The sequence below is a fragment of the Nuphar pumila genome, chromosome 10 (genome assembly GCF_984573655.1).
Source record: "Nuphar pumila chromosome 10, dmNupPumi1.hap1.1, whole genome shotgun sequence".
Classification (NCBI taxonomy): Eukaryota; Viridiplantae; Streptophyta; class Magnoliopsida; order Nymphaeales; family Nymphaeaceae; genus Nuphar; species Nuphar pumila.
In genome coordinates this window covers 289050-314070 of record NC_143258.1, presented here as the reverse complement: position 1 = coordinate 314070, position 25021 = coordinate 289050, and the positions used below count along the sequence as shown (strand labels likewise).

At 37.1% G+C, this 25021-nt stretch overlaps 1 protein-coding gene across 1 annotated transcript in view; it reads right to left on the bottom strand.

The window, feature by feature from the left end:
• Positions 1-591: 591 nt before the first annotated feature.
• LOC149823131 (LIMR family protein At5g01460-like) overlaps positions 592-25021 on the bottom strand; it is a 37490-nt gene continuing 13060 nt past the window's right edge. The window contains exons 7-14 of the mRNA XM_090018665.1: positions 18509-18571; positions 18360-18424; positions 3420-3529; positions 3199-3313; positions 3059-3124; positions 1347-1457; positions 1165-1231; positions 592-1082 (exon numbers count right to left, since the gene is read on the bottom strand). Coding sequence (XP_089874791.1) covers positions 1035-1082; positions 1165-1231; positions 1347-1457; positions 3059-3124; positions 3199-3313; positions 3420-3529; positions 18360-18424; positions 18509-18571 — 645 coding nt within the window. The 3' untranslated portion in view covers positions 592-1034. The remainder of the gene's footprint in view (positions 1083-1164; positions 1232-1346; positions 1458-3058; positions 3125-3198; positions 3314-3419; positions 3530-18359; positions 18425-18508; positions 18572-25021) is intronic.

Sequence of the window (25021 nt, the reverse complement as noted above, 5' to 3'; positions counted from 1 at the left end):
TGTTGGATATTTGCGATTTTGAACATTGAGAAAATATCAAAAATTATAAAATTTTAAAAAAAATCAGGTCAAATTATCCATACAATACTGTCATTTTCCAAGCATACAAATTCAAGAAAAGATTGCATCAGGGATCCTTCCCACCGCACGTGAGTTCTAAAAATCAAATAGCAGATCTATTTACTAAATCTCTTGGAAAGGATCAATTCTCAAGTCTTCTATCCAGATTGCTTCTTTTTGCTTCACTACAAGCCGATTCCTCATCGACTGTCTCCTGCTTTCTCTGTACGATGCTGGTTGTTGAATGGAACGTGTTCTTTTGTCTCAAACGAAAAAAAAAATGCATCATGAAAGATTTTGTTGAAAACATGACAGATTCCTCGTGTTTAACCTAAAATGCATGTCAATGGCTCGTCCAAACAGCCCTTTGTGTTTCGGTGGTATCAGAACGGATAGGAAACCATATAATCTCATCTGAAGCACGATCCATTGCCTGATTCAGGCATTTCGCAAATACAAACTCTTCAAATCAGTGGTAACAACTTTATACAAATCTATGCTGCATTCAAGAGTAACTATTGAACAAACGGATGGAAAACAAATCAATGAGACTAGATACACCCAAATTCTACATGTCACAAGTACAGAACAAAACCAGCGTTACATAAAAAAAAATGTAAAGAATTTACGCATTCATACATCAATATCGATCTGTTTCCAATTCATAACAGGATTATACCAACTATAAAAGAATACACAAGAAAACACACCCACAAATGCCATAGATCATCCATCCATCCCATGGATCGCTCATAAACACCAACTTCAATGGATGATTCTTCTTGGTCTGAAAATTTGGTCTCCATGACCATTTTCAATCACATGAAGATAATCCATCACTAGCGTTCAACAAAAAACCAGACAGCACAAATCTCCATCCAACACAACTCCACATTCATGCATTGCCTTCGTTGATTTGATCATAAAAATTGACACCAGCTGAAATAAATGCAGATCGGCACCAAAGACATGATTCAAGACGAAAGCTGTAGCCTACCACTGGGTTTTCTCTTTCTCCATCCCTGATCATAACCCAACCTACATTAGAATGCTGAACCCTGTCTATATCACTGCTAAAAGAAATTTCCATGTTTAAGCACTTACAAATGCTGCATAATAAACAAACGTCAGAGCAGCTAGCGCGATAAATGCAATTTGGAATACATTATACCTGCAAATGTATCATATCCATTAGAAGACAAAATGAAATCTTAAGCTGGGCTACATTTCCCTTTAAAATCTTGATTGCAGCCATAATTACAAAGGGAATGCCAGCTAGAGCCAACCTGTAAAGATATTTGATACCGCGAAGAGACTCCAAGGTATGCCCAAAGATTTCTTGGGCAGCAGTTGCTTGTGCATAGTAAGCGAATGCAGTGGCACAAAACTGGATAACACTGAAATTGGATAAAAATAAATACAACATAAGATCAGAAAGGTTGCAAATTATACATAAAGCATATGTTTATTTCTTCATGAAGCAGAAAACAAAATTAACAAAATCCCCAAACTTATGCAGGTGGCTTATATTTAACCAGTTGTGTTCAACTCCAACCATCGATATCAGCAAAGTTTAAATTTCCAAAGCCTAAACACTAAGCATATCACCATGATTCAAACAACCCAACCTGAGAGGTCCAACAAATCCAGGTCCAATGGATACTCTCCCATTGACAGTCCCCTAGAATTCATATTTGCTGTCCATATAGGAAGTTTTCTTATCAACAGTAGCCCTACTCTGCAACACCATGGCCATCTGAGTGTCCAGAGGTGAAAGACATTCTTAAAAGAATTAACTAATAGATGAATCAGGTGCTTAGGCCGAAGGGGCATGGACTAATGTTACTGCACCCACTTATTTGAATAGCTGAAAAAGATGTTCATGTTTCAGGGATCAATTTTTGTTTCAATTACAAAGAGAAAAAGGCAGATTGACAGGGAAACCATTCACTGAACGCTGAAGGGGCTAGTGTAAAGTCAATCCACTTTGACGGATCTAACCTCAAACATCTCTTTCCAGGTGTTCTGAATCTTCTCAAGCCTGATCGTGCATACTCTCCACCCAGTAAATGCATATTAGCTTCCATACTTTCCTCAAGATATACATGGTAGCAAATTTATTTTCCATTAAAAAAATAAAGATATACATTGAAGCAGTAGAATAGCAGTTATGGTATTTTGTCTTTCCCATTTTAGTGACATGATATGCCTACAGTGCAGCCCAATGGTTGTGCCTGAAAACAGACCACATCTCCTTTCTACAAAGATGATCATCTCTCCCAAGAGTTGAGCCATTTGTCTAAGGCTCATATCATGTGGACTAACGGTAAGCACATGGCTTATCAGCATCTTCCAAAAATCTTGGAAGCTCGCTTCAGAAGTGTGAAATCACAACCCGTTTTTAACTCCTTTGAAACTTTATGAGGTTGCTTTCAAATGTAATTGAATTTCCTTTGTATTGAAAATGCACTTTTCATGTTAGAAGAAGTGTAAATTCTTTTTAAGATCTTTGTTTTTTGTTTTTGTTTTTTTACAAAATCTACACATATTGGCTATTTTTCATAAGGCTTAACAGATACATTCAAGTGAAAATACGTTTTACCTACTTTTTTTTATGGCACTTCCTACTCGCTTCCATTATCTTTTCTTGTTCCCCCTTATGGTTCCTAAATGCTTCACGTTTTATGTATTAAGACATTTGTTTCTCGCTTCATGCTTCATGCTTCATGCATTGCTTCTCTCACCCACTTCTTCCTCAACAACTATGGTTAAGCCCATGCACAATCCTTCCACTCTAAATGTACACTCCAAACAATTGCAACAAATACAATGACATCTGTATTTTCATTTACTGATATATTATTTGTTTTGTTGGTCATCCTACAGACTTGTCTGTTCTTGTCCTTAAAAAAAGATCATGTCAATAACTGGTCACTTCATAGATGCTGATAGACAAACAAACTGAAATTCAAAAAGAAAAACATTGAGAGAGAGAGACCTGATCGAACAGAGAAGAATCAGTCCCACGTTAAAAAGGAAGGAATTCATTAGTGTTGCACCCCACCTGAAACATGGAGGACACATCAGCAGAGGACCCTGTTAGATATAGAAACCTATTTTAAAGAGATGCCTCGTTACTTCATGGGATGAATGGTGATGAAAACCAATCTCAAACCAAGCATCATTGCCCCTGCAATCACAGCAACCAGCAGGTAGAAGCAGAAGAATGCAAAAGCTGTAGTTCCAAGAAGTCCTGGTTTGAACAAGCATTCTCAAAGTCAGATCCCCAAACCACCCCAGACGAAAGAGGAGAAAACAAAAGTAGAAGAAGAAATAATTAAAGGCTATTTTCTGCATACCCCAAACATTGTCTAGTTTGATGAAGACCTCATTAAGGAATGATGAATGTAGACGGTCAATCAACAAATATATAACAATATGCACAATCCATGCCACTGAAACAACCAACCTGAGAACAGAATACATGCAAGCAATGTTACAGCAATATATAATGAAACCCAAGGTTGTAAGTGGACAATAACCGTATCGGTCGGGCCAATAGTAACACCGTATCGTATCGTTAAATTTTAAAAAATCAGAAAAAAATAGTAAAAATTTTAAAAAAATCATATCACATCAAATAAAGATGAATTGCACAAAATACAACCATAAAATCACATATGAAGCATTTATGTCTCTATGAGTTGCATAAGACTGTTAAAATGTATCTCAAAAAATCCTTCTTGTAAGTATAAATATATATACTTATATACATAGAGATACATATACATATAATATATTATAAGTATATGTATCTCTCTATATATAAATATATATATTTATATACCTATTCTATTTTCTTACCCAAAAAGGGTATTCTTGTAATTTCCTATCTTGCGCATATTCCATTTGGAATATGTTGTAATTTTCCATTTTATTTTCTTTTGTACTTCTTTTTTATTTTTTATTTCTTTAAAGGTGCATTGGGGGTCCCCCAATAGAGTCGTTGGGGGGCCCCAACGGTCACACCCCCTTTGCACCTCTTGGCTCTTGTATAAATAGGGGTGTTCTCCCTTGTTATTGTTAAGCTTGAGAGTCTCAAGCATTTGATCTTTTTATGAAATACATGCACTAGTGCATGTTTGCTACTTTTACGCATTTTGCGTATTTTGTTCAAGTGTTGTGAGAGTGTCTTCGTGCACTTCTTTTATAAAGTATTTATGCTTGTATGCGTATTGTCTCTTCATAGATAATTTCACATGGTATCAGAGCTCGGTTGGTGATAGAGGATCGTGGGATTCTTTTCTTTTCGAGTGCCTCGAAAACCGTGCTTTCAGATATTTGGAGGTTGAAGTGGTGGATCTTGCTTCTCAAATATTTTAGAAGGATCTTGCGCAAGCTAGAATTTGAAATATTGTGTTGGTACGCCCTTTCTCTCTTCCTCTTTACTTCATAATGGGCGAAAAAGAGTCTCATTTTACTCTTGGCTTTAAATTAAATGGGTCCAACTATCATGTTTGGGCCGGAAACATGGAGGCTCACATAAAAGGGAAGGGCTATGGGGATATGTGCAAGGCACAATTCCGGAACCAGAACCCAAAATAACTGTGATAAACGAAAGTGAAATCAAGATTCTTGAAGGAGAAGAAAGGGTCAAAGCTCTTGAAGAGTATTCTAAGAAGCACGATGAATGGGAAATGAAGAATTTCAAGATTCTTTCTTGGTTCTTTTCATCCGTTGAAACTAAGATTAATGCCAACATTATTAAGTTCAAAAAGGCATCAGAAGCTTGGCACTATCTTGAGAAAATGTATACATCGAGGGATCTATCTCATAAGTATTATCTTCAAAAGAAGACTCTCTCTCTTACTCAAGGTGAAATGACTATTAGGGAATATTTTGCCGATCTTTCCTCCATTTGGGATGAGCTTGCCATGCTTGAACCAAAATGGAGTGGAGAGGCAATTGAACGCCGTCACAAACAACTTGAAGAAGATCGGTTCTTCAATTTTTTGAATGGGCTAAGGCCCAAATTTGAGCAAATAAGGTCTTCTCTTCTATCCTCATTTACTCATCCCTCTCTTGAAGATGTATTTACCAAATTAAGTGGTGAGCAGACTCGTATGAGTTTATGTAAACAAGGATCAAGTGTTCTTATGGTTCCTTGTAATTATGAAGAAAACAATGAGGTCAATGCCGTATCAAGACCCGGGAACAATGTAAAAACCTATCATCCCCCTCACTTTAAACCACAAAATCAAGGTGAAAATGGTGGGCAAAGAGGAAAAAGGGACTATAACAAAATTATTTGTCATTTTTGTAAAGAACCCGGACATATCAAACCCATATGTCCCAAATGGAAAAAGCTTCTCGCAATGGCTACCACCGGTGTACCACAAAAGGAGGAGGCATCATCAAGTGGGTCACTCTCTATAAATCAAATAGTGGAAGCTCTTCAACCTCTCCTCAAGGGAGCTACCTCCGGTGCCGCCGTGTCTACTTCATCCTTTCCAGGTAAAGTCTCTTGGCTTTTGGACTCTGGTGCATCTTTTCATATGTCCCCAAACATGTTTTCGCTTTCCGATTACTCAAAAAATGTTTTTCCCTCTTTTGTTTCCACTGCGGATGGAACCTCTCTTGAAATTAAAGGAATAAGTAATTTTGAAACTCAAGACTTTTTTATTCCAAAAATTAGATTTATACCTAAACTAAACTTAAACCTTCTCTCTGTTTCTCAACTCTCGGACCATGGTTGCGATATTAAATTCTCTTGTGATAAATGTTTAATACAGGATCGCCAGTCCGGGAAATTGATTGGGGAAGGCTTTAGAAAAGGAGACTTATACTATATGAAATCTCTTCAAGTTCCAAAATCTTTTTGTAATGTTGCCCAAAACAAAGATATAAATGTGTAGCACAAAAGACTTGGTCATCCTAATATCATCAAGTTGTCTTATTTACATTTTGCAAAAGACCCATGTAAAAGTTCATTTTCTTGTAATGATTGTATTCTCGGAAAAATGCAAAGTTTACCTTTTGAGCAAATAACTATGTTCTCATCTAAAACTTTTGAAATTGTTCAGTAAGATGTTTGGGGACCCGCACCTGTTGCTTCAAAAGGAGGCTTTTCATATTATATCATTTTTGTGGATGATTTTTCCAGATATTCGTGGATCTATTTTCTTAAGTTCAAACACGAAGTTTTTTCGTGTTTTAAAACCTTTCATTCAATGATCAAGAATCAATTCAACAATAACATAAAGATATTTAGATTCTGGAGGAGAATATCTCTCCAATCAATTTAAAGAATATCTTGAGGATCATGGAATTGTCCACCAAAGGTCTTGTCCTAAAACTCCTCAACAGAATGAGTTGGCCGAAAGAAAACATAGGCACATCATTGAGACCACTAGGACCCTTCTTATTTCCCAAAACATTCCTAAAAACTTTTGGGCAGAAGCAGCTCTTGCTTCTGTTTATCTGATAAATCGCTTAGCATCTAGGATATTAAGAAAAATATCCCCTTTTGAGATATTATATAAGCTTGAACTTGATTATAATAGGTTACGAGTTTTTGGGTCTAAGTGTTTTATACTTACGGATAAGAATGACAAACTATCTCCCAAGGCTATCCCTTGCGCCTTTCTTGGATATTCTGAAACTCAAAAAGGGTTTCGTTGTTATGATATTCGAGATGATAAGTTGTATGTCTCTAGAAATGTAACATTTTTAGAAAATGAAAGTGGCTTTGAAAAAAATGTTTCTCAACAAGAAAATTTTGATTATTCCTTCCTATTTGACTTATTGTCTAGGAATGATGATATATCTAGTGATGATGATGTATCATCAAACCATGATGAGGAAAATGATGGTGATATTGGTGAACATAGCTCACTCAATGAACAAGAAAATAGAATTTCAAGTGATCCAATAACCTACTCTTGTAGAAACCAAGACACCTTTAGGAGTGTTATTGACCAATATAGTGAGCTTGTTCCTACTCTTGATCACTGAAGATCTGAAAGGAATAGGAGACCTCCAACTCGTTTCATTTTTTTTTATTCTTTCTCACCCCGATATAGGGCTTTTCTTAGTGCCATTCACTCTTATTTTGAACCAATGAATTTTGAAGAAGCTAAAAAATGTATAGAATGACAAGAAGCTATGCAAAATGAACTCAATACCCTTAAAAAGGCTGAAACTTGGGATTTCCAAACTCTACCCATAGGAAAGAAAACTATAGGTCGTCGATGGGTTTTTAAGGTTAAAACTAAGAACGACGGATCTTTGGAAAGGTATAAAGCTCGCTTAGTTGTAAAAGGGTATGGGCAAGAGTATGAAATTGATTATGAAGAAACCTTTGCTCTTGTAGCCCAAATGGTTATAGTTAGATGTCTTATTACTATTGCATCTATTAAAAATTAGAATATTTTTCAAATGGATGTGAAAAATGCTTTTTTAAATGGTGATCTTAACGAAGAAGTGTACATGAATGCCCCACCAGACATGAAGATTCCTAAAGATAAAGTTCTTCGTCTTCGAAAGGCCCTCTATGGTTTGAAACAGGCCCCCAAAGCCTGGTATGACAGGTTTACCAGTGTAATGCTGGAAAATGGTTTTTCCTCATGTTATACAGACACTGCTCTATTTACTAGAAAATCTAATGCAGAGATTGTGATACTATTACTCTATGTTAATGACATGTTAATTACAGGTGATGATGTTCAAGGAGTCAAGGGTATTAAGTCCGTCTTGACTTCAAAATTTGAGATGTCAGACTTGGGTTTTCTGACATATTTTCTTGGAATTAAGGTTGCCTATTCGCAACGTGGTTATTTTTTATCTCAGTCTAAACTTGCTTGTGAGATTATTGACAGATCAGGAATTTCTGATGACAAAGTATGTGTAACTCCTGAAGTGGTGGGATAAAAAATGAAGATTGATGACGGTGTTCCTCTAACCGATCCTACTCCTTACAGGCAGTTGGTAGGTTCTTTAATGTACCTTAGCATTACTCGACCCGATTTGTCACATGCTCTACACATCGCCAGTCAGTTTCAGCACGCTCCTACAACCGTTCATATGAGTGTTGTCCTTCGCATCATCAGATATTTGAAGGGGACAATGAATAAGAGAGTATTTTTATCTTCTTCTTCTGAATTAAAATTACTTGCTTATACTGACTCAGATTGGGGAGGTGACCCTAGTAACCGTCACTCCACCACTGGCTTTTGTGTTTTCTTAGGTGAGTCTTTAATCTCATGGCGATGTAAAAAGCAACAGAAGGTATCTCTGTCATCCACAGAAGCCGAATATAGAGCCATGACATCTACCACCATGGAAAATGTATGGATTCGTCGCCTTTTGGAAGATATGAGAGTGTTTATCAGAGAACCAACAAAGCTATGCTGTGACAATAAAAGTGCAATTTATATTGCGAAGAATCACACCTTTCACGAGCGAACAAAGCATATAGAGATCGACTGCCATTATGTCAGAGAAGAATACTTGAAGAAGGTCATTGATCTACCATACGTGACGTCTGAGTATCAACTTGCAGACTTCTTCACAAAAGCTCTATGTTCGCCCAGATTTCATTTCCTTCTTGACAAACTTGCAGTTATCGCACCGTAAGTTTGAGGGGGGGTGTTAAAATGTATCTCCAAAAATCCTTGTTGTAAGTATAAATATATATACTTATATACATAGAGATACTTATACATATAATATATTATAAGTATATGTATCTCTATATATATAAATATATATATTTATATACCTATTCTATTTTCTTACCCAAAAAGGGTATTCTTGTAATTTCCTATCTTGCGCATATTCCATTTGGAATATGTTGTAATTTTCCCTTTTATTTTCTTTTGTACTTCTTTTTTATTTTTTTCATTTATTTTTTATTTCTTTAAAGGTGCATTGGGGGTCCCCCAATAGAGTCGTTGGGGGCTCCCCAACGACTCCTTTGGGAGCCCCCCTTTGCACCTCTTGGCTCTTGTATAAATAGGGGTGTTCCCCCTTGTTATTGTTAAGCTTGAGAGTCTCAAGCATTTGATCTTTTTATGAAATACATGCACTAGTACATGTTTGCTACTTTTACGCATTTTGCGTATTTTGTTCAAGTGTTGTGAGAGTGTCTTCGTGCACTTCTTTTATAAAGTATTTATGCTTGTATGCGTATTGTCTCTTCATAGACAATTTCACAAAGACATCATCAAACATCAACTATCTCACAAGAACAATGCAAAATATTAAATATCTTGCAATTAAGAACATGCCACAAGACTCATACTTTCATACAACAACAACAACAACAACAACTACGCCTTCATCCCAAAACAATTGGGGTCAGCGATATGAACCAAAAAAGAAATTCATTTTGGGTCTTCCACATGAATCCTTTTACTCCAATCATTTCTATCCAACGCCATGTCCTCGGTGAGGTTCAAAGCATTCATATCCTTTCCTATCATCTCCATCCAAGTCTTCCTAGGCCTACCCCGACCTCTTTTAACTAATATATTTTCCCATTTCTCCAACCTTCTAACTGGAGCATCATTAGGCCTTCGCCGAATATGTCCAAACCACCGTAAACGATTCTCTCGCATCTTATTTTCAATGGGTGCAACACCTACCTTCTTACGTATCTCTTCGTTCCGAATCTTATCTTTTATTGTATTTCCACACATCCATCTAAGCATCCGCATCTCAGCTACACTCATTTTTTGAATATGATGTCTCTTGGCAGCCCAACATTCCGTACCATATAGTAAAGCGGGTCTAATAGTTGTCCTATAAAACTTTCCCTTCAACCGCAATGGCATTCTACGATCGCACAGCACTCCAGTAGCACTTTTCCATTTCATCCACCCAACCTTTATCCTATGATTTACATCTCCATCAATTTCTCCATACTTTTGAATGATGGATCCCAAATATTTGAAATAATCATTCACCGGTATATCTTGCTCACCAAGCTTCACTACACTCCCATCACTACTTCGTTGCTTACTAAACCGACATTCCATATATTCAGTCTTACTCTTACTCAACTTAAAACCTCTAGCTTCCAATGTCTGTCTCCATAATTCTAACTTAGCATTAACCCCAGCTCTAGACTCATCAATCAAAACAATATCATCAGCAAACAACATACACCACGGTACATTTTCTTGAATTGATCTCGTAAGCTCATCCATCACTATCGCAAATAGGAAAGGGCTTAAAGCAGATCCTTGATGTAACCCAACCGTTATCGGAAAATTGGTTGTCACCCCTCCACAAGTGCGGACATTGGTTACTACTCCTTCATACATATCTTTAATTATACTAATGTACTTGAGAGAAACACCTTTCTTCATCATTGTCCACCAGAGAACGTCCCTAGGTACTCTATCGTATGCCACAAGACTCATACTTTCATACTATATAAAAAATATATTATGACAATAGTTGCACTCGATTTTCAATCGGTTTTCACTCCTTACTTGAGTGCTCTATTGTTGCAGGATCATTTGATGCCATCTTTGTTGGAGTGTGGAACTTGATTTCTACCATAATATGTTTAGCTTTGTAATTTTACTCATAATAATTTTTTTTTAACTTAACCCATTTTCTTGAATGGAAAAATGATGAAAATGCATTTTTTTTATCTTAACTCACTTCTTTGGGTGAAAAAACGGTGAAAATGCACTTCTAATAACCTCTAGACAAATGGAGAAGTTGGCCCTCAAAAGGTATTTAAAACCCAAAATGAAAAAAATTAATTTTTGGCCTTTTTAAATTGCGTTGAAGGTATATCATACGATACGCCCTATATCGTACGATACAATACGATACAGGGGTGTATTGTATGATACAACACGATACATGGGTGTATTGTACGATACACCTGATACAGGTACAAAACACACTCGTATCACGATACGAGTGTGTATCGTATTGTAACCCCCAAAAATAACAATATGTATTGTGCCGTATCAGACAACCTTGCTATCACCAACACCACTGGAATGCACACGAATAACTCTCTAAAAACAGTTGAAATTATTCATGTCCATTTCACTGCCCAATACGAACATAGGGCAACATCCTATCATATGATTCAGCAGCAAATTTCATCAAGCAAGTTTTTCCTTCCAGACAAGATAATTAAGGTCTGTCAGCCAAAAGATGCTTCCAACTGGAAAAATAATTAGACAATTTCAGAAATCCTTCATGGTTGATACAGGAACACAGGAAAAATTGGCCAAGACTTTCGGAAATAGATGGCCAAGGCAACTTAATTGTATACCGGCTTGAAAGGAAAGCTTAGGCACTTGGAGGGGGTGAAGGCTTAAAACTAACCCATTCACTTTCTTTCATGCAATGACATTGATCATATGACCTAATTAATACCATACTTTAATTGGTTCATTTAGCCTTAGCCATCGTGCAGCAGTGAGCAATCCATGGTAGCAGCTTTGAGTTAATGATGTGTCTTGGAGCCATCTCTTATCCTGCATTACTTTTTCAATCCCTTTCATATTAATTCTCTTTTATATTATAGAAAATACACAAAATACCACTTTGATTACCACTTACATGAAAAGGAACATCTCAAAGGTTAGACCATGGTGCAGCAACACAATCCATAGAATGAAGACTTAGCTTTGACAAGCCACAACTATTAGTTTATGCATGTGCGTCTATGTGCATGTTTTTTATCCACAATCCTGTTAACATATAGATATCTATATATTTTTTCTGTATGTTAATTGAAATACCCATCGGGGGTATTTTAATCATTTCAATCTTGTAATAGGGTCGGCCGAGTAGGGGCTGTATTGTAATTTTGTTTTTAGTTTTTTTGATTTTTTGTTTTTATAATTTTTGTATTTGGAGCCATTAGGGATAGCCCAACTAGTCATTGGGCCAGCCGGCTATATTTCTAGCTGTTGGGGCTAGTCCAATGACTAGTTGAGACTTGTGGCAAGTTGATGGTTTTTCCCTTGGGCCTCAACCAATTCTCACAAAAACAACTATAGAAGAAGATGAGCAATCTAAAGAAGAAACTCTCAAAGGAGTTTCTTCTTGATTGAATACAAAAAAGCCTATAAAGAATGGGAAGTGGGACATGCCAAGGTTCTTTCCCTTTTTATGGAAAGTATGCATGAGGAACCATGCTCCAATATTCTTGAATTTGAGAGGGCGGACGAAGCTTGGGAGTTTGTTAAACAAACTTATATCCAAAAAGATGTTGCTCACAAATAGGATCTAAGGGACCAGATCCATAATTGTAAGAAAAATGACAAGACAGTTAGAGAATATTATAGTGCCCTTAAGAGGCTTTGGGACCAAATGGCTAAGTTTTAGCCAATATGGGAAATCTCAACTGATGCTCTTCAAAGAATGAAGCAAATACTTAAGGAGCAACTATTCCATTTTATGAGAGGGCTTAGACCCAAATTTGAAAAAGTTTGGGTTAATATTATTCATAGGGAAAAATCTCTTCCCTTGCATGAAATATTGGCCAAGGTGTGTATGGAGGAGACAAGGTTGATATTCATGTCCAACTCCAAAGAAACTAAGGATAATGTGTTGGTATGGGTGTCAACACCAATGTATACAAACCAACACTTTTCCAAGCCTTACTACGAGAAATCTCGTAATGATGACAACAAAAAGATCATATGTCACAATTGTGGAGAATTGAGGCATATTAAGACCTATTGTCCCATGTTCTAAAGAAGAGGACAAGAAGGTGGCATCAATGGGAACTTCGCAAGATGACAAGAATGAAACTGATTGAGACTCCAAATCCATTGGAACCATGACCTTATCCCAACTCATGGAGGCCCTACAACCACTCTTCAAAACCTCCGTTTTCTCTTTTTCGAGAGTTGCGGTCCCTACTAGTAAGGTTTCTTGGCTTTTGGATTCTGGAACATCCTTTCATATGACCCCAAATGAATATGTTCTCTCAGTTTGTTGCACTAATTCAACAAAAACTCATGTTTTTACCATCGATGGGTCCTCTCTTAATATAAAAAGTGTTGAAAATTTTAAAAATCTTTCAAAAATTTTCATTCCAAAAATTAGAATTGAACCATTTAAATTTGTTCTTTTAGTTTTTCAAATTGTTGATCATGGATGTGTCTCCTTCTCATCAAACCAATGTTGGGTGCAGGATCCATAATTGGCAAACCCAGTAACTCGACTCGGGAAACGCCCGAGCCGACCCAGATCGAACCCCAACTGGGTCATGATTAAGGACTAAACCAATGTTTTCTTCATGCATTTTATGATTTTAATGCATAATTCCCATAAAAGAATACTTATTATAAAGAATTATATGTTTTTAAATCATAAATATTAACAATTATGTATAATTGAATACTTATATAGCTTAGTCATTCATGTCATGTGCTAGATTTAGTGATTATACAATATGAATTTTGATTTTTTTCATATCTTAACGCTAGAAAATGTATATTCCTAACTCATCCGAGTCATCGAGTCGACCCACTGACTCGCGAGTCAAGGGTTGGGCGATCCGACTCTGAGTCACAAGTTTGCCAACTATGGCAGGATCTATAAGCGGATTGGGAAAGGACATAGAAAATGAAATTTCTAACATGGATCAACTTGTTCTTCCAAAAGAAACTTTTTGTTATAATGTACGAAATATGAAAAAAAAATTGTGGCATCAAAAGCCAAGTCATCCTACCACATCAAAGGCACCACATTTGAAAAATTTTGTAATAAAGAATTTCATTGTACTGATTGCATTCTTAGCAAAATGAAAGTGCTTTTTCCTAATAGGACCTTTTCTTCTAAAGCATTTGAATTAGTGCACTCGAAGTCTTGCTCTTATACCTTCAAAAGGTAGTTACGTTTACTATGTGATATTTGTTGATGATTACTCTAGATCTACTTGGATTTAGTTTGCACAAATATGAAGTTTTGAAATTTTCAAAAACTTCCATAGCCATGTCAAAAATCAATTTAAAAATGACATCCCTATCTTCCACTCCGATTCAAGGTGAAATTTTATGTCAAATATTTTCAAAAATTGTCTTGAATCAAATGAAAATTTCCATCAAAGATCTTGTGCTTTTACACAACAATAAAATGGTTTGGCCGAAAGGAAACATATGCACATAATTGAGACTACTAGAACACTTCTAATTTCAAAACATGTTCCAAAAGAGTTTTGGGCTGAAGCTTCCTTAACTTCTATATATCTTATCAATAGACTTCCTTCCACCAAACTCCAAAACATTTCTCCCTACGAAAAACTTTTTAAAATCAGCCCCCAACTATCTTAGATTAAGGCCTTTTGGATGTAAATGCTTTGTTCTTACCAACAAACTTTACAAACTTTCTCCAAAATCCATACTTTGTGCATTTTTCGGGTATGAAGAAACCCAAAAAGGCTTTAGGTGTTATGATATAGAAAAAGACAAACTTTATATTTCTAGAAATGTCTATTTCTTAGAAAAGGAAAGTATTTTTATCAAAGTGTGCCTAATAAAAGTAATGAATATTCTTTCTTGCTTGAGTTATTACCTAAGAGCAATGATGATTGCTTAATTGATGATGTTAATCATGAAGAATCGCATCTCAATATCCAGGATAGTGTAAATCTTGATCACATTGAGCCCATGATAATTCAATATGGTAGACGTAGTAATGACAGCCAACATAGTGCCTTAGAAAACTATTCTACCTTAGAAAGACAATAAAGCTTTTAGGCCTCCTTATAGATTTGTTTCATATGCATCTTTTTCTCCCCAATATAGAGCATGTTTAGCAAAAAACATGTCCCATTTTGAAGCAGCTACCTACAACCAAGCAAAAAAATACCCTGAATGGATAGGAGCCATGAAAAAACAATAACTTGGGAGATAAGAGATTTACCCAAAAGAAAGAAAACCATAGCATGTAGGTGGGTCTACAAGGTAAAAACCAAAAAGTGATGAGGCTTTAGAGAGATACAAGGCTAGATTAGTAGCAAAAGGTTATTCTCATGAATATGACATAGACTATGATAAGACCTTTAAACTCACAGCTAGGATGACCTTTGTTAGGACTCATTGTTGTAGCTGTTGTCAAGGGTTGGGCCATATACAACATGGATGTGAAAAACACCTTCATAAATGGGGAGTTAAAGGAAGAAGTTTATATGGATTCACATCCTAGATATGAAATTCTTCCTAGAAAGGTTCTTCATTTGAAAAAAGCCTTATATGGATGCACCTAAGGTCTGGTTATGCTTACACTTAGATTTAAACCCTGACACTGCTATGTTTGTTAAGAAATCATATGCAGGGCGTGTCATTTTGCTTCTTTATGTTGATGATATGATCATCAAAGGTGAAGATAAACATGGAGTTAATAGTATTAAAGTTATTATTAAAAAATATTTTGAAATGACTAACCTTGGTTTTCTTATATTTTTCTAGGGATCGAGGTTGCTTATTCACCATGAGGATATTTATTAGCTCAAACTAAGTTTGTTAATGATACTATGGACAGGTCCGGGATCATCGACGAAAAGAGGATAGATACTCAAGAAGTTATCAACGCCAAAATGAAAAAAAGACGATGGATCACCTCAGGAATATCCTACTCTGCATTGCCAAATGATTGGCGCATTGACTTACCTAACTACTACCCGACCTGATGTTGCTTATGCAATTCATACTATGAGCCAATTTCAACATTCTCCTACCACAGTTCACATGAATGTTGTAATGACAATTGTTAGATATTTACAAAATTCTACTTCTAGGGGTCTTTTATTGTTTTCTTCTTCCTCTCTTGAGTTAATTGCTTATTCTGACTCGCATTGAGGAAGAAATTCAAATGATAGATGCTCAATTACTGCCTTTTGTGTATTTTTAGGTGATTCTTTGGTGTCCTAGAAGTGAAAGAAGTAATAGAAAGGTATCATTATCATCTAATGCATGGTTTTAAAACTCGCCGAGTCAACTCGGTGACTCGGTTGAATCGGCTCAGCTCGACCCTCCAGCGAGTCAACCCAGCAAGGTAAACTTGACTCGGCCTTGACTCGGTCTGACTCGGCCGAGTTTTGGGATATTTGAAATTTGATTTTTTGGGTATTTCAAAATAACAGTTTAATAATAAATAATAAATAATAAATTACAAGACAAACCAGTTCAAAGATACAATAATCTATCAATCTTTATGCGTTGATTAAACATATTGGCAAAAAAAATGATTCAAAGATCTAACAAAAAAGTGAAGCATACACGTATCGGTGCTTGTACTTCATGTTCTGGTGTTGGGTGCCTTTGAGTGTTGTTTTATGAACACATATCATATCCTTCATTGTATATAAAAATACATTTTTGTACAAAGTCTGTATCATACTTGTGCGTAACAATCTGTACCCTGTCATCCTTATTTTTTGACAGAAACACCCATATCATACCAGTTGTGCTGATCTTGTACAGTATGCATGTACATGTATCCATGTGACAACATTTCCCTTGGTCATAATTGAAATTTCTTCTTGTGATTCATTCTCTTATTGTTGCTTTACCTTGTTGCAACTAATGCAATCTGAATTTTTATGCAAGATGATGTGTTGCTGTTCTCAATGAGGTGAGATCACTAGAAAGGAAAGCTAACAAAAGCTAGGGTGTCTTCTGGAGAATTTAGCTGAAATTCCTAAACCATTCTATTTAGAAACTTGAGTTTAAGTATGTTTCTAGACTCAGTTACATGGGGCCTTCATTGAATACCAAAGACATGCTTGTTATGAAGAAGTTTCTTCATGTAACTTTATCTTTCCATGTGACCTTGTTATGAAGAAGTTTGTACTTTTTCTACTCTGAACTTGCAATTTTTTATTGTCAACTCTTTAGACTATATGTTTACTGAAAAACATGGTTTGAGACAAATTATATATTGTTTTTCTTTTAAAATCAAAAGTTAACAAAACCCGGTCCGAGTCACCGAGTTGACCCGCCAAGTCACGAGTCAATAAAGAACGAGTAGAGTTCCGAGTCACGGGTTTTAAAACCTTGATCTAATGAAATTGAGTATTGTGCGATAGCTACTACAACATCAGAGGTTGTTTGGCTATGTAGACTACTTAAAGATATGAGGGTTAATTTGCAAACACCTTTCATATTATGTCGTGACAATAAGAGTGTCATATACATAGCTGGCAACCATACATTTCATGAAAGGACTAAATATATTGAAATGGATTGTCACTATGTACATGAATAATTTTTTAAAACTATCACCTTACCCTACGTCACCTCAGAATATCAATTAGCTGACTTTTTTACCAAAGCACTTCAGTCACCTCGGTTTCACTCTCCTTGACAAACTTTCAGTTTTTACACCATAAATTTGAGGGGGAGTGTTAACACACACACACACACACACACACACACACACACACATATATATATATATATATATATATATATATATATATATATATATATATATATATATATATATATATTAATTGCAATACCCATAGGGGTATTTCAGTCATTTCACTTTTGTAATAGGGTCAGCCTAGTAGGGGCTGTATTGTAATTTTGTTTTTAGTTTTTTGGTTTTATAATTTTTGTATTTGGAGCCATTAGGGATAGCTTAACTAGTCATTGGAGTAGCCCCAACGGCTATATTTCTAGCCATTGGGGCTAGTCCAATGACTAGTTGGACTAGCCCTTGTGGTCGCCGTTTGCCTATTTAAAGAGGGTTCTTCCCAATGTTTGTTAATGCTTTCCTAAGCATTTTATGATTTATACAATCTTATATTTTTTATATTGTTGCTCTCTAAAAGTCGCTGACCCCAATTGTTTTGGGATGAAGGCGTAGTTGTTGTTGTTGTTTGTTGTTGTTGCTCTCTAAAAGTGTTTATGTGTGGTTTCTCCATTGTGAGAGTGTATTAGGTCAATAAGTGACCCTTTTGATTGTGCCTGTATATCTCTTTTGAGAGATTGTATTTGACCCATGCAAGTGGTCTCTTTGTGTTTGTGCATTCTTGTAGCCCTTAGAGGCAAGCTTTGTATTATTTTTGGTTTCATTACAAATCCAACAAGATAATTCAGAGAATGTGCCTTCACAAGTTATAACTATCAGTGCATGTGTCTGTGCACACATGCATATGTGCATGCTCGTGCCCATGCATGTGTACAAAAAGAACCAAGTATACAAATTTCTCAAAAAATTCTTTACTCAAATAAAGTGATATTAATACATTTTTTATAAAATCCACATTTGCATCAACAATTATGGTACTCTCCACCAACACTCACCCAATGATGCCCAGAACAAGTTTTGCTAAGTAGCCAATAACAGTCAGTGCCCAATTAGTCTCTGCCTGCAGAAAATGGAGAAAATAAGCAGGACCATTGGTACAAATGAGCACAAAACTTGTAGTTACCAGGAATCAAATGATAATCACTTTTTCTCCTTGAGGGTACATCTCCTCCAGTGCCTTCATATCCTCTTCTAGAAGTAGTAACTCCTGCACGATCAAGCAAAGCTTGTCACTGGTGTTTTCCGATATAACCCGAAAACAATCCTTTGGTGAAATGCACAACTCATGAAGGTGCAAGTCTATGTATTTGAATCCCATGCAAGATCCCTTTCAGACAAAAATAGAACTGCATAACAGGTAAATTCTGTAATATGCAAGCACAAGATGCCTTTCATTTTGATTCTCCCTGGAAAAAACAAGGCAGACAAAACCCTTAAAAGTACACAGCAGTGTCAAAAAAGTAGGGGCTTGGGGGAGCTAATCAGAACAAGCAAATTTCAAGACAACAAATTCCAAATAAGACTACAGATAAAACAATTAAAAATCTTTTGATTACACATTCTTCTATCAGATGCAAGGGACAATACCAAAAAAAAAAATTAGGACATAATTTAACAAGAGGAGATTTGTTATGATCTCTCTCTCTCTCACACACACACATTAAATATGTATTTTGTAGTTGTACAACCTATTTGATAAATGCAAATGTGATCTACATGGTTTGTTTAGTAGATATCAGCGCTTGGGTGGCTGGATTCGGTTGTGAGAGAAGTTTTTCTGGTGATTAAAAAATAATGGCTGTAAAAGAATTCAAATTTTTGAAGCATGGTGACTCCCTGGGTGCAAGGGGTAAAGCCCATGGAGTTTTACGCTGCCAGGACAGCGACCGTAAGTACGGCAGGCAAAGCCAGTGCGGCTAGGTCTTTGATCCTGGGTGGTTTCTCTGTGTAAATATAAATAAAAAAAACATTCAAATTTCTCAACTGATTGGATCGTGTTTTTTTTCCTTGAAAACACAATCCAAGGGTCAACTCCTAACACCTCAGTCATGTTCAACATATATACAGTGTTAGATTGAGTAAAAAAAAAACACTGGAAACCATGATTTCTCAACTAGATTTTACATACAAACATTTTAGCAAATATATATTGATAAAACCTATTGTGGTTATGGACCATGATATCATACAATGGTACAAACTTTTTGAAATGAATCAAGATGTGCACAATCCTAAGTCACACGGACTCGGCTAGGGAGGTGACGCACCTGCGTCGACACGCCCCAACATGAGTGCGGCTTCGGACAAGGGCCGGACTCGGTCAACGCACCGAGGCCGAGTCCGTCCTTGTTTTGGACTCGATCAATGTTGACCGAGTCCAAAAATGTCCGTTTTGAAATACATTTTGGATCTAGGTCGGGTCCAGATCCAAACTTCATCTGCATCGTCGGGCCGAACCCTAAAAGGGGTTTACGACAGGGGGAGGGGCTTACCCAGTCGATTTTGCCCCCCAGCCCCTGCAACTTTCTCTTACACTCACGCCGATGATCCAAACTCCAGCGACGGTAGCCTCAAGCGACGCCAACCACTGTCTTCCCCTTTCCTCCGTCAACAGGTATGCCCCTCATTTCCACTCTCTCCTCTTCGTCCGGCAGGGGGCTCCCCCTTCCTCCTTATTTTCTGGCAGGTGGCGGAGCCCCTGCCGAAAAAAAAAAGAACGAGGCAGGGTGCTCCGCCCTTGCCTTGTTCTTATTTTCCGGCAGCCCCCCCCCCCTTCCCTGCAACCTCTGCTCGCAGAAGAGGGGCTCGGCCCCTCCTCGTTTCCCTTTTGTCCTGCTGGCAAGGCTAGGCTCGACCTGTCAGCCGAGCCCCTTCCTTCCCCCACTCCTTCTTACCCCTGCCTCATTTTTTTCCGGCAGGGGACAAAGCTCCTACCAGAAAATAAAGTATGGCACCCTCCGCCCCTGCCTCATTCTTATTTTCCAGCAGCCCCCCCCCCTCCCTGCACCCTATGCTCGCAGAAGAGGGGCTTGGCTGCTCCCTATGCCTCCGATTCACAGAGGAGGGACTCGACCCCTCCTCGTTTCCCTTCTGTCCAGCGGGCAAGGCTAGGCTCGGCCTGTCAGTCGAGCCCCCTCCTTCCCCCACTCCTTCCCTCATCGTCCTCTCCTTCACTGCCGGCAAGCAAGGCCTGCCGACCCTCCTTTTTGTAGGACAGGAAGGGGCGAAGCCCTTGCTGCCTCTACTTTTACAGCAAGGGCCTTCGCCCCTTGCCTTCCCGTCTTCTTCGCCAGGCAGGGGCATTGCCCCTGCTGCCTTTGGCTTTTTGGCAAGGGCGAAGCCCCTGCCACTGATAAGATTCGGTAGGGGCTTACCCTGCCCCTCCTTTTTGCGTCAGACAGGGGGTCGGCCCCTTGTCTCAAACTTGGTTTGCAGAGAGGGAACGAACCCCCTCTCTGCATCATCCCCTCACAGAGGAGGGTCTGGTTTGCATAGAGGGAACGAACCTGGAGCTCCTATTACTATTATTTTAAAGTATTTATTAACTTTATTTTATTTACTTAATTTCTTTTCAGTTTTCACTTTTCAGATATAATGGCGAGTTCTAGAGGTAGTGTCAATACATTTGGTTCAAGTTCTAACCCTGAATTAGAAGTTTCTCAACCACTTTGGAGGCTTGTGACAAAAGGAATAAAAGCTAGTGGTGGTGGTGGTGGGAATGTGCAGTTTCATTGTAATTTATGTAAAGATTGTTTTCACGGATTCTTATACGCGTGTGAAAGCACATCTTTTGCATATTCGTGGTCAAGGAATTAGGGCATGTTCTAAGGTTGACAAAGACTTGTTAAAGCAATTAAAAAAAGAACGAGAAAGCTGAAAAGAAGAAAATTGCAGAGATGAGAAGCGATTCGATTAATCTGTCTTTTCCTATTGCTAGTGATGTACAAGAAGAGCTTTTGAAGAAAAGAAAGATGGAAAGCCATAAAACAATACAAGTGTCATTCAAAAACATGGCAAAAGCAGAAATTGATAAAAAGATTGGTCGATTCTTTTACTCAAGCTCAATTCCTTTTAATGTAGCTAGAAGTCTATACTGGAAAGATATTATTACATCTTTGGCTAATTGTATTTGAGTGGTTATGTGCCTCCTAGTTAAAAAAAACTAAGAACATTCATTCTTGCAAAGGAAAAAAATAGAATTAAAGACTTGTTAGAGACCAAAAAATTTGCATGAAAACGACATGGAGTGTCTATTGTTTTTGATGGATGGACTGATATACAAAAGCGACCACTGATAAACTTCATTGCTTACTCACTTAATGGGCTAATCTTTTTGAAGACTGTTGACGTATCCGGAGAGTATAAAGATATTGAATATTTAAAGAGATTATTTGTCGAAGTGATAAAATAAGTGGGTGAAGAAAGTGTGGTGCAAATCATTACTGACAATGCTCCAGTTTGCAGTGAATTTGGCAAGTGAAGATACATATTCACATATTTTTTGGACTCCTTGTGCAACACACAGTTTAAATTTGGCACTTAAGAGTATATGCAATTCATCAAAAGATGATGCACATGCAAGTGAAATATGTTTATGGATTGAGGAAATAGAGCATGATGTTCGAAATATTAGAAATTTTGTTGTAAACCATCATCATGCCCTTTCTATATTTAATAGGCATTCTGATCTCAAGTTACTGAAAGTTGCTGAAACTCGTTTTGTTTCTCTCATTGTTATGATGAAAAGAATTAAGCAACTCAAGAATGCATTGATGATGATGGTGGCTAATCAAGATTGGGATTTTTATCGTACCGAAGATGATATCAACGCTCAAGCTATCAAAAAATGCATCGGTAATGATTTTTTGTAGGATAAAATTACATATTTTGTTGAATTTACATAGCATATTTGAGAAATGTTGAAAGATGTTGACAGAGATGTACCCATGCTTCATAGAATTTATGAAATGTGGGACAATATGATTGAAAAAGTTCAAAGTATCATTTTTAAACATGAGAAGAAAGATATTACACTTGATTCAGAATTTTACAATCATGTACATTCAGTTTTAGTGAGAATATGGGATAAAAGCAATACACCTTTGCATTGCATTGCATTGCATTGCATGGCACACTCTCTCAATCCAAAATACTATGCACAAAAAATGGATATGTTTGGGAAGACTTTTTAATGATCCTCACATGCAGTGTTATTAAAAACGCGCCTCAAGGCGCAAAAAGCGCGCCTCGCCTCAAGGCGAGGGCCTTTGTGCCTTAAGGCGCAGCATAAAAGCGTAAATACCCTAAGGCGTACGCCTCAGGGCGAGGCGCGCCTCAAAGTGAGGCGTAGACGCCTCAAATTTTTGGTCAAATGGGGGTCAAAGGACCCATTTGACTGAAAATTAAGGTTAATATATCGAGGGCCCTCATTCTCTGCTCGTTTCTCTGTGAGGCAAACAGTCTGCGTAAGCTCACCCAACAAGGGGGCATTTAGCCAATCCCTTCCGCCTGGCTTGTGGCAGCAGCAATAGGGTTGCTGCAGTTGTTGCCAGCGGCAAAAAAAAGAAAAGTAGAAGAAGAAGAAGAAAAAGGGGAGGAGGGCACTCACCTGCGCAGTGGGCGGCGGCGACGACTTTCTTGGTGGTGGTAGTGGAGTAGGCAGAGCAAAGAGAGGGAGCGTGGGAGTAAACATAGAGAGGAGTGAACGAGAGAGAGGATTGGGTTGGGCCCATTTGTTTTAAGAGGGTCGGTTAAAGTGTTTGGATCTGGGTTGAATTTAAGTGGGTCGAACCTTGATCCAAACCATCTTAAGAGAGGGGAAATCGGTTAATGAGGTTGGATTGGGTTGGGCCCATTTGGACCCAACTCAATCAGTTAATGCAATTGTGTTGTTATTTCAGATTGGATTGGTCATGTTGGATCCAAGATCCAGCCAAATTCTAAATACAACGGACCCAGCCAAAAATGAGTCTCACATTGAATAGCTTTGGGTTTGGGTCCAAACGGACCCAGCCAAATTCTAAATACAACACAATTGCATTGAATTGGAATTGGATCCAATCCAATCTCAATCCAATGCAATATAACGTAGAGATAGATTTTTAAAATGGATTTGGATTTGGATTTGGATTTGGATTTGGATTTGTATCCAAATCCAAAACCACACCTACACTATATATATATATATATATATCATTTACAGTTAGGTCTTTGCATGTCTTGACAATGAGTCCATATCCAATTCTAGACCCATAGTTCTTATCAATATGGACCTAGCTTGGATCCAACCTGTTTTAGAGATTGGATCTATCAAATGGATATGGTTTTATGACATTAAAGGTTTTTTGAGCGGTTCGGGTATCTTAAGAGATCTGGCTATATATATTCATATAAACCCGGATAGGGTTCATTGACAGGATCCAAGTCCTTGTTATGATGTTTCACAATTTTGGATCTATTACTGGATCCCAACACATTTAAATTTTTTTTATTCATAATTTTAGATATTTTTTAGTCTTTTTTAAGTTCAAAATTTTTTTTTTGAGGCTTACGCTTTACGCCTCGAGGCTTACGCCTCAAATTTTGGTGGAGCGCCTCGCTACGCCTCAACGCTTTTCACAACACTGCTCACATGTTTAAGGTTGTAAATAGTGCGTTTGACAAGTTTTTTACTGGGAGATTTGATTCTTTAGCAACACTCGTGGCAAGAGACGAGGAAGATCCACTTAATTGGTGGGCAGCATATGGATCAGAGACACCAAATCTGCAACGTCTTGCAATAAAGTTGTTATCCCAACCTGCTACATCATCTTGTTGTGAAAGAAATTGGAGTACATATGCTCAAATTCACAACATTAAAAGAAACAAACTCACTAGTAAAAGAGCATAGGATTTGGTTTATGTTCACTCTAATCTACAATTAATTTCTCGATGCACCAAAGAAGAGTATAGGTACTTTTTTTCTTTGTATTCAAAGTTCATATTTAAATATTTGTATTCAAAGTTTGAAGTTAGATACTAATATAGTCATTTTTTGATGCAGTTGTGGACCATCTAAGAATTAAGATGTAAATCAAGAAGATTTTGACTTGGAGAGAGAACATAATTTGCATACTCTCAACATGGACTACCTCGATCATGTTTCCCTCTAATTCAGACCATGAGGCAAATTTATGATAAGTTTTGTTGTTTATCACACTCACAAGCTTCCTTATGTGTTATATTTTGGTAAGTTTGTGTTGTTAAGAATTACTTTTTTATTTTTGTTTTAAAATTTACAATCTTTATGTGTTAATTTATTGTTATATACATAATTATATATATTTAAAATATATATTTTTTAATATATATATAGCAGAGTCCCCGTGTCCGAATTTTTTGAAATTGCGTTGCACCCATGTCGCACCCACACCCATGTGACATAGGCACAATCACAATATGCCAACAAATGGCTATACACGTGCACAAATACAATATGGTCTCTAAAGGACTGATTACAATCTCATAAAAGAGATATCTAAACCACAAACTTCAATAGAACACAATGTAAAAATAATGATCTTTGTATTCTCAACAAATATGCTTAGAAAAGAATATCTCTACATTTACAAGAGGCTCTACTTATAGAGCAATACATGTAGTTCGAAAAGGAGAAAAG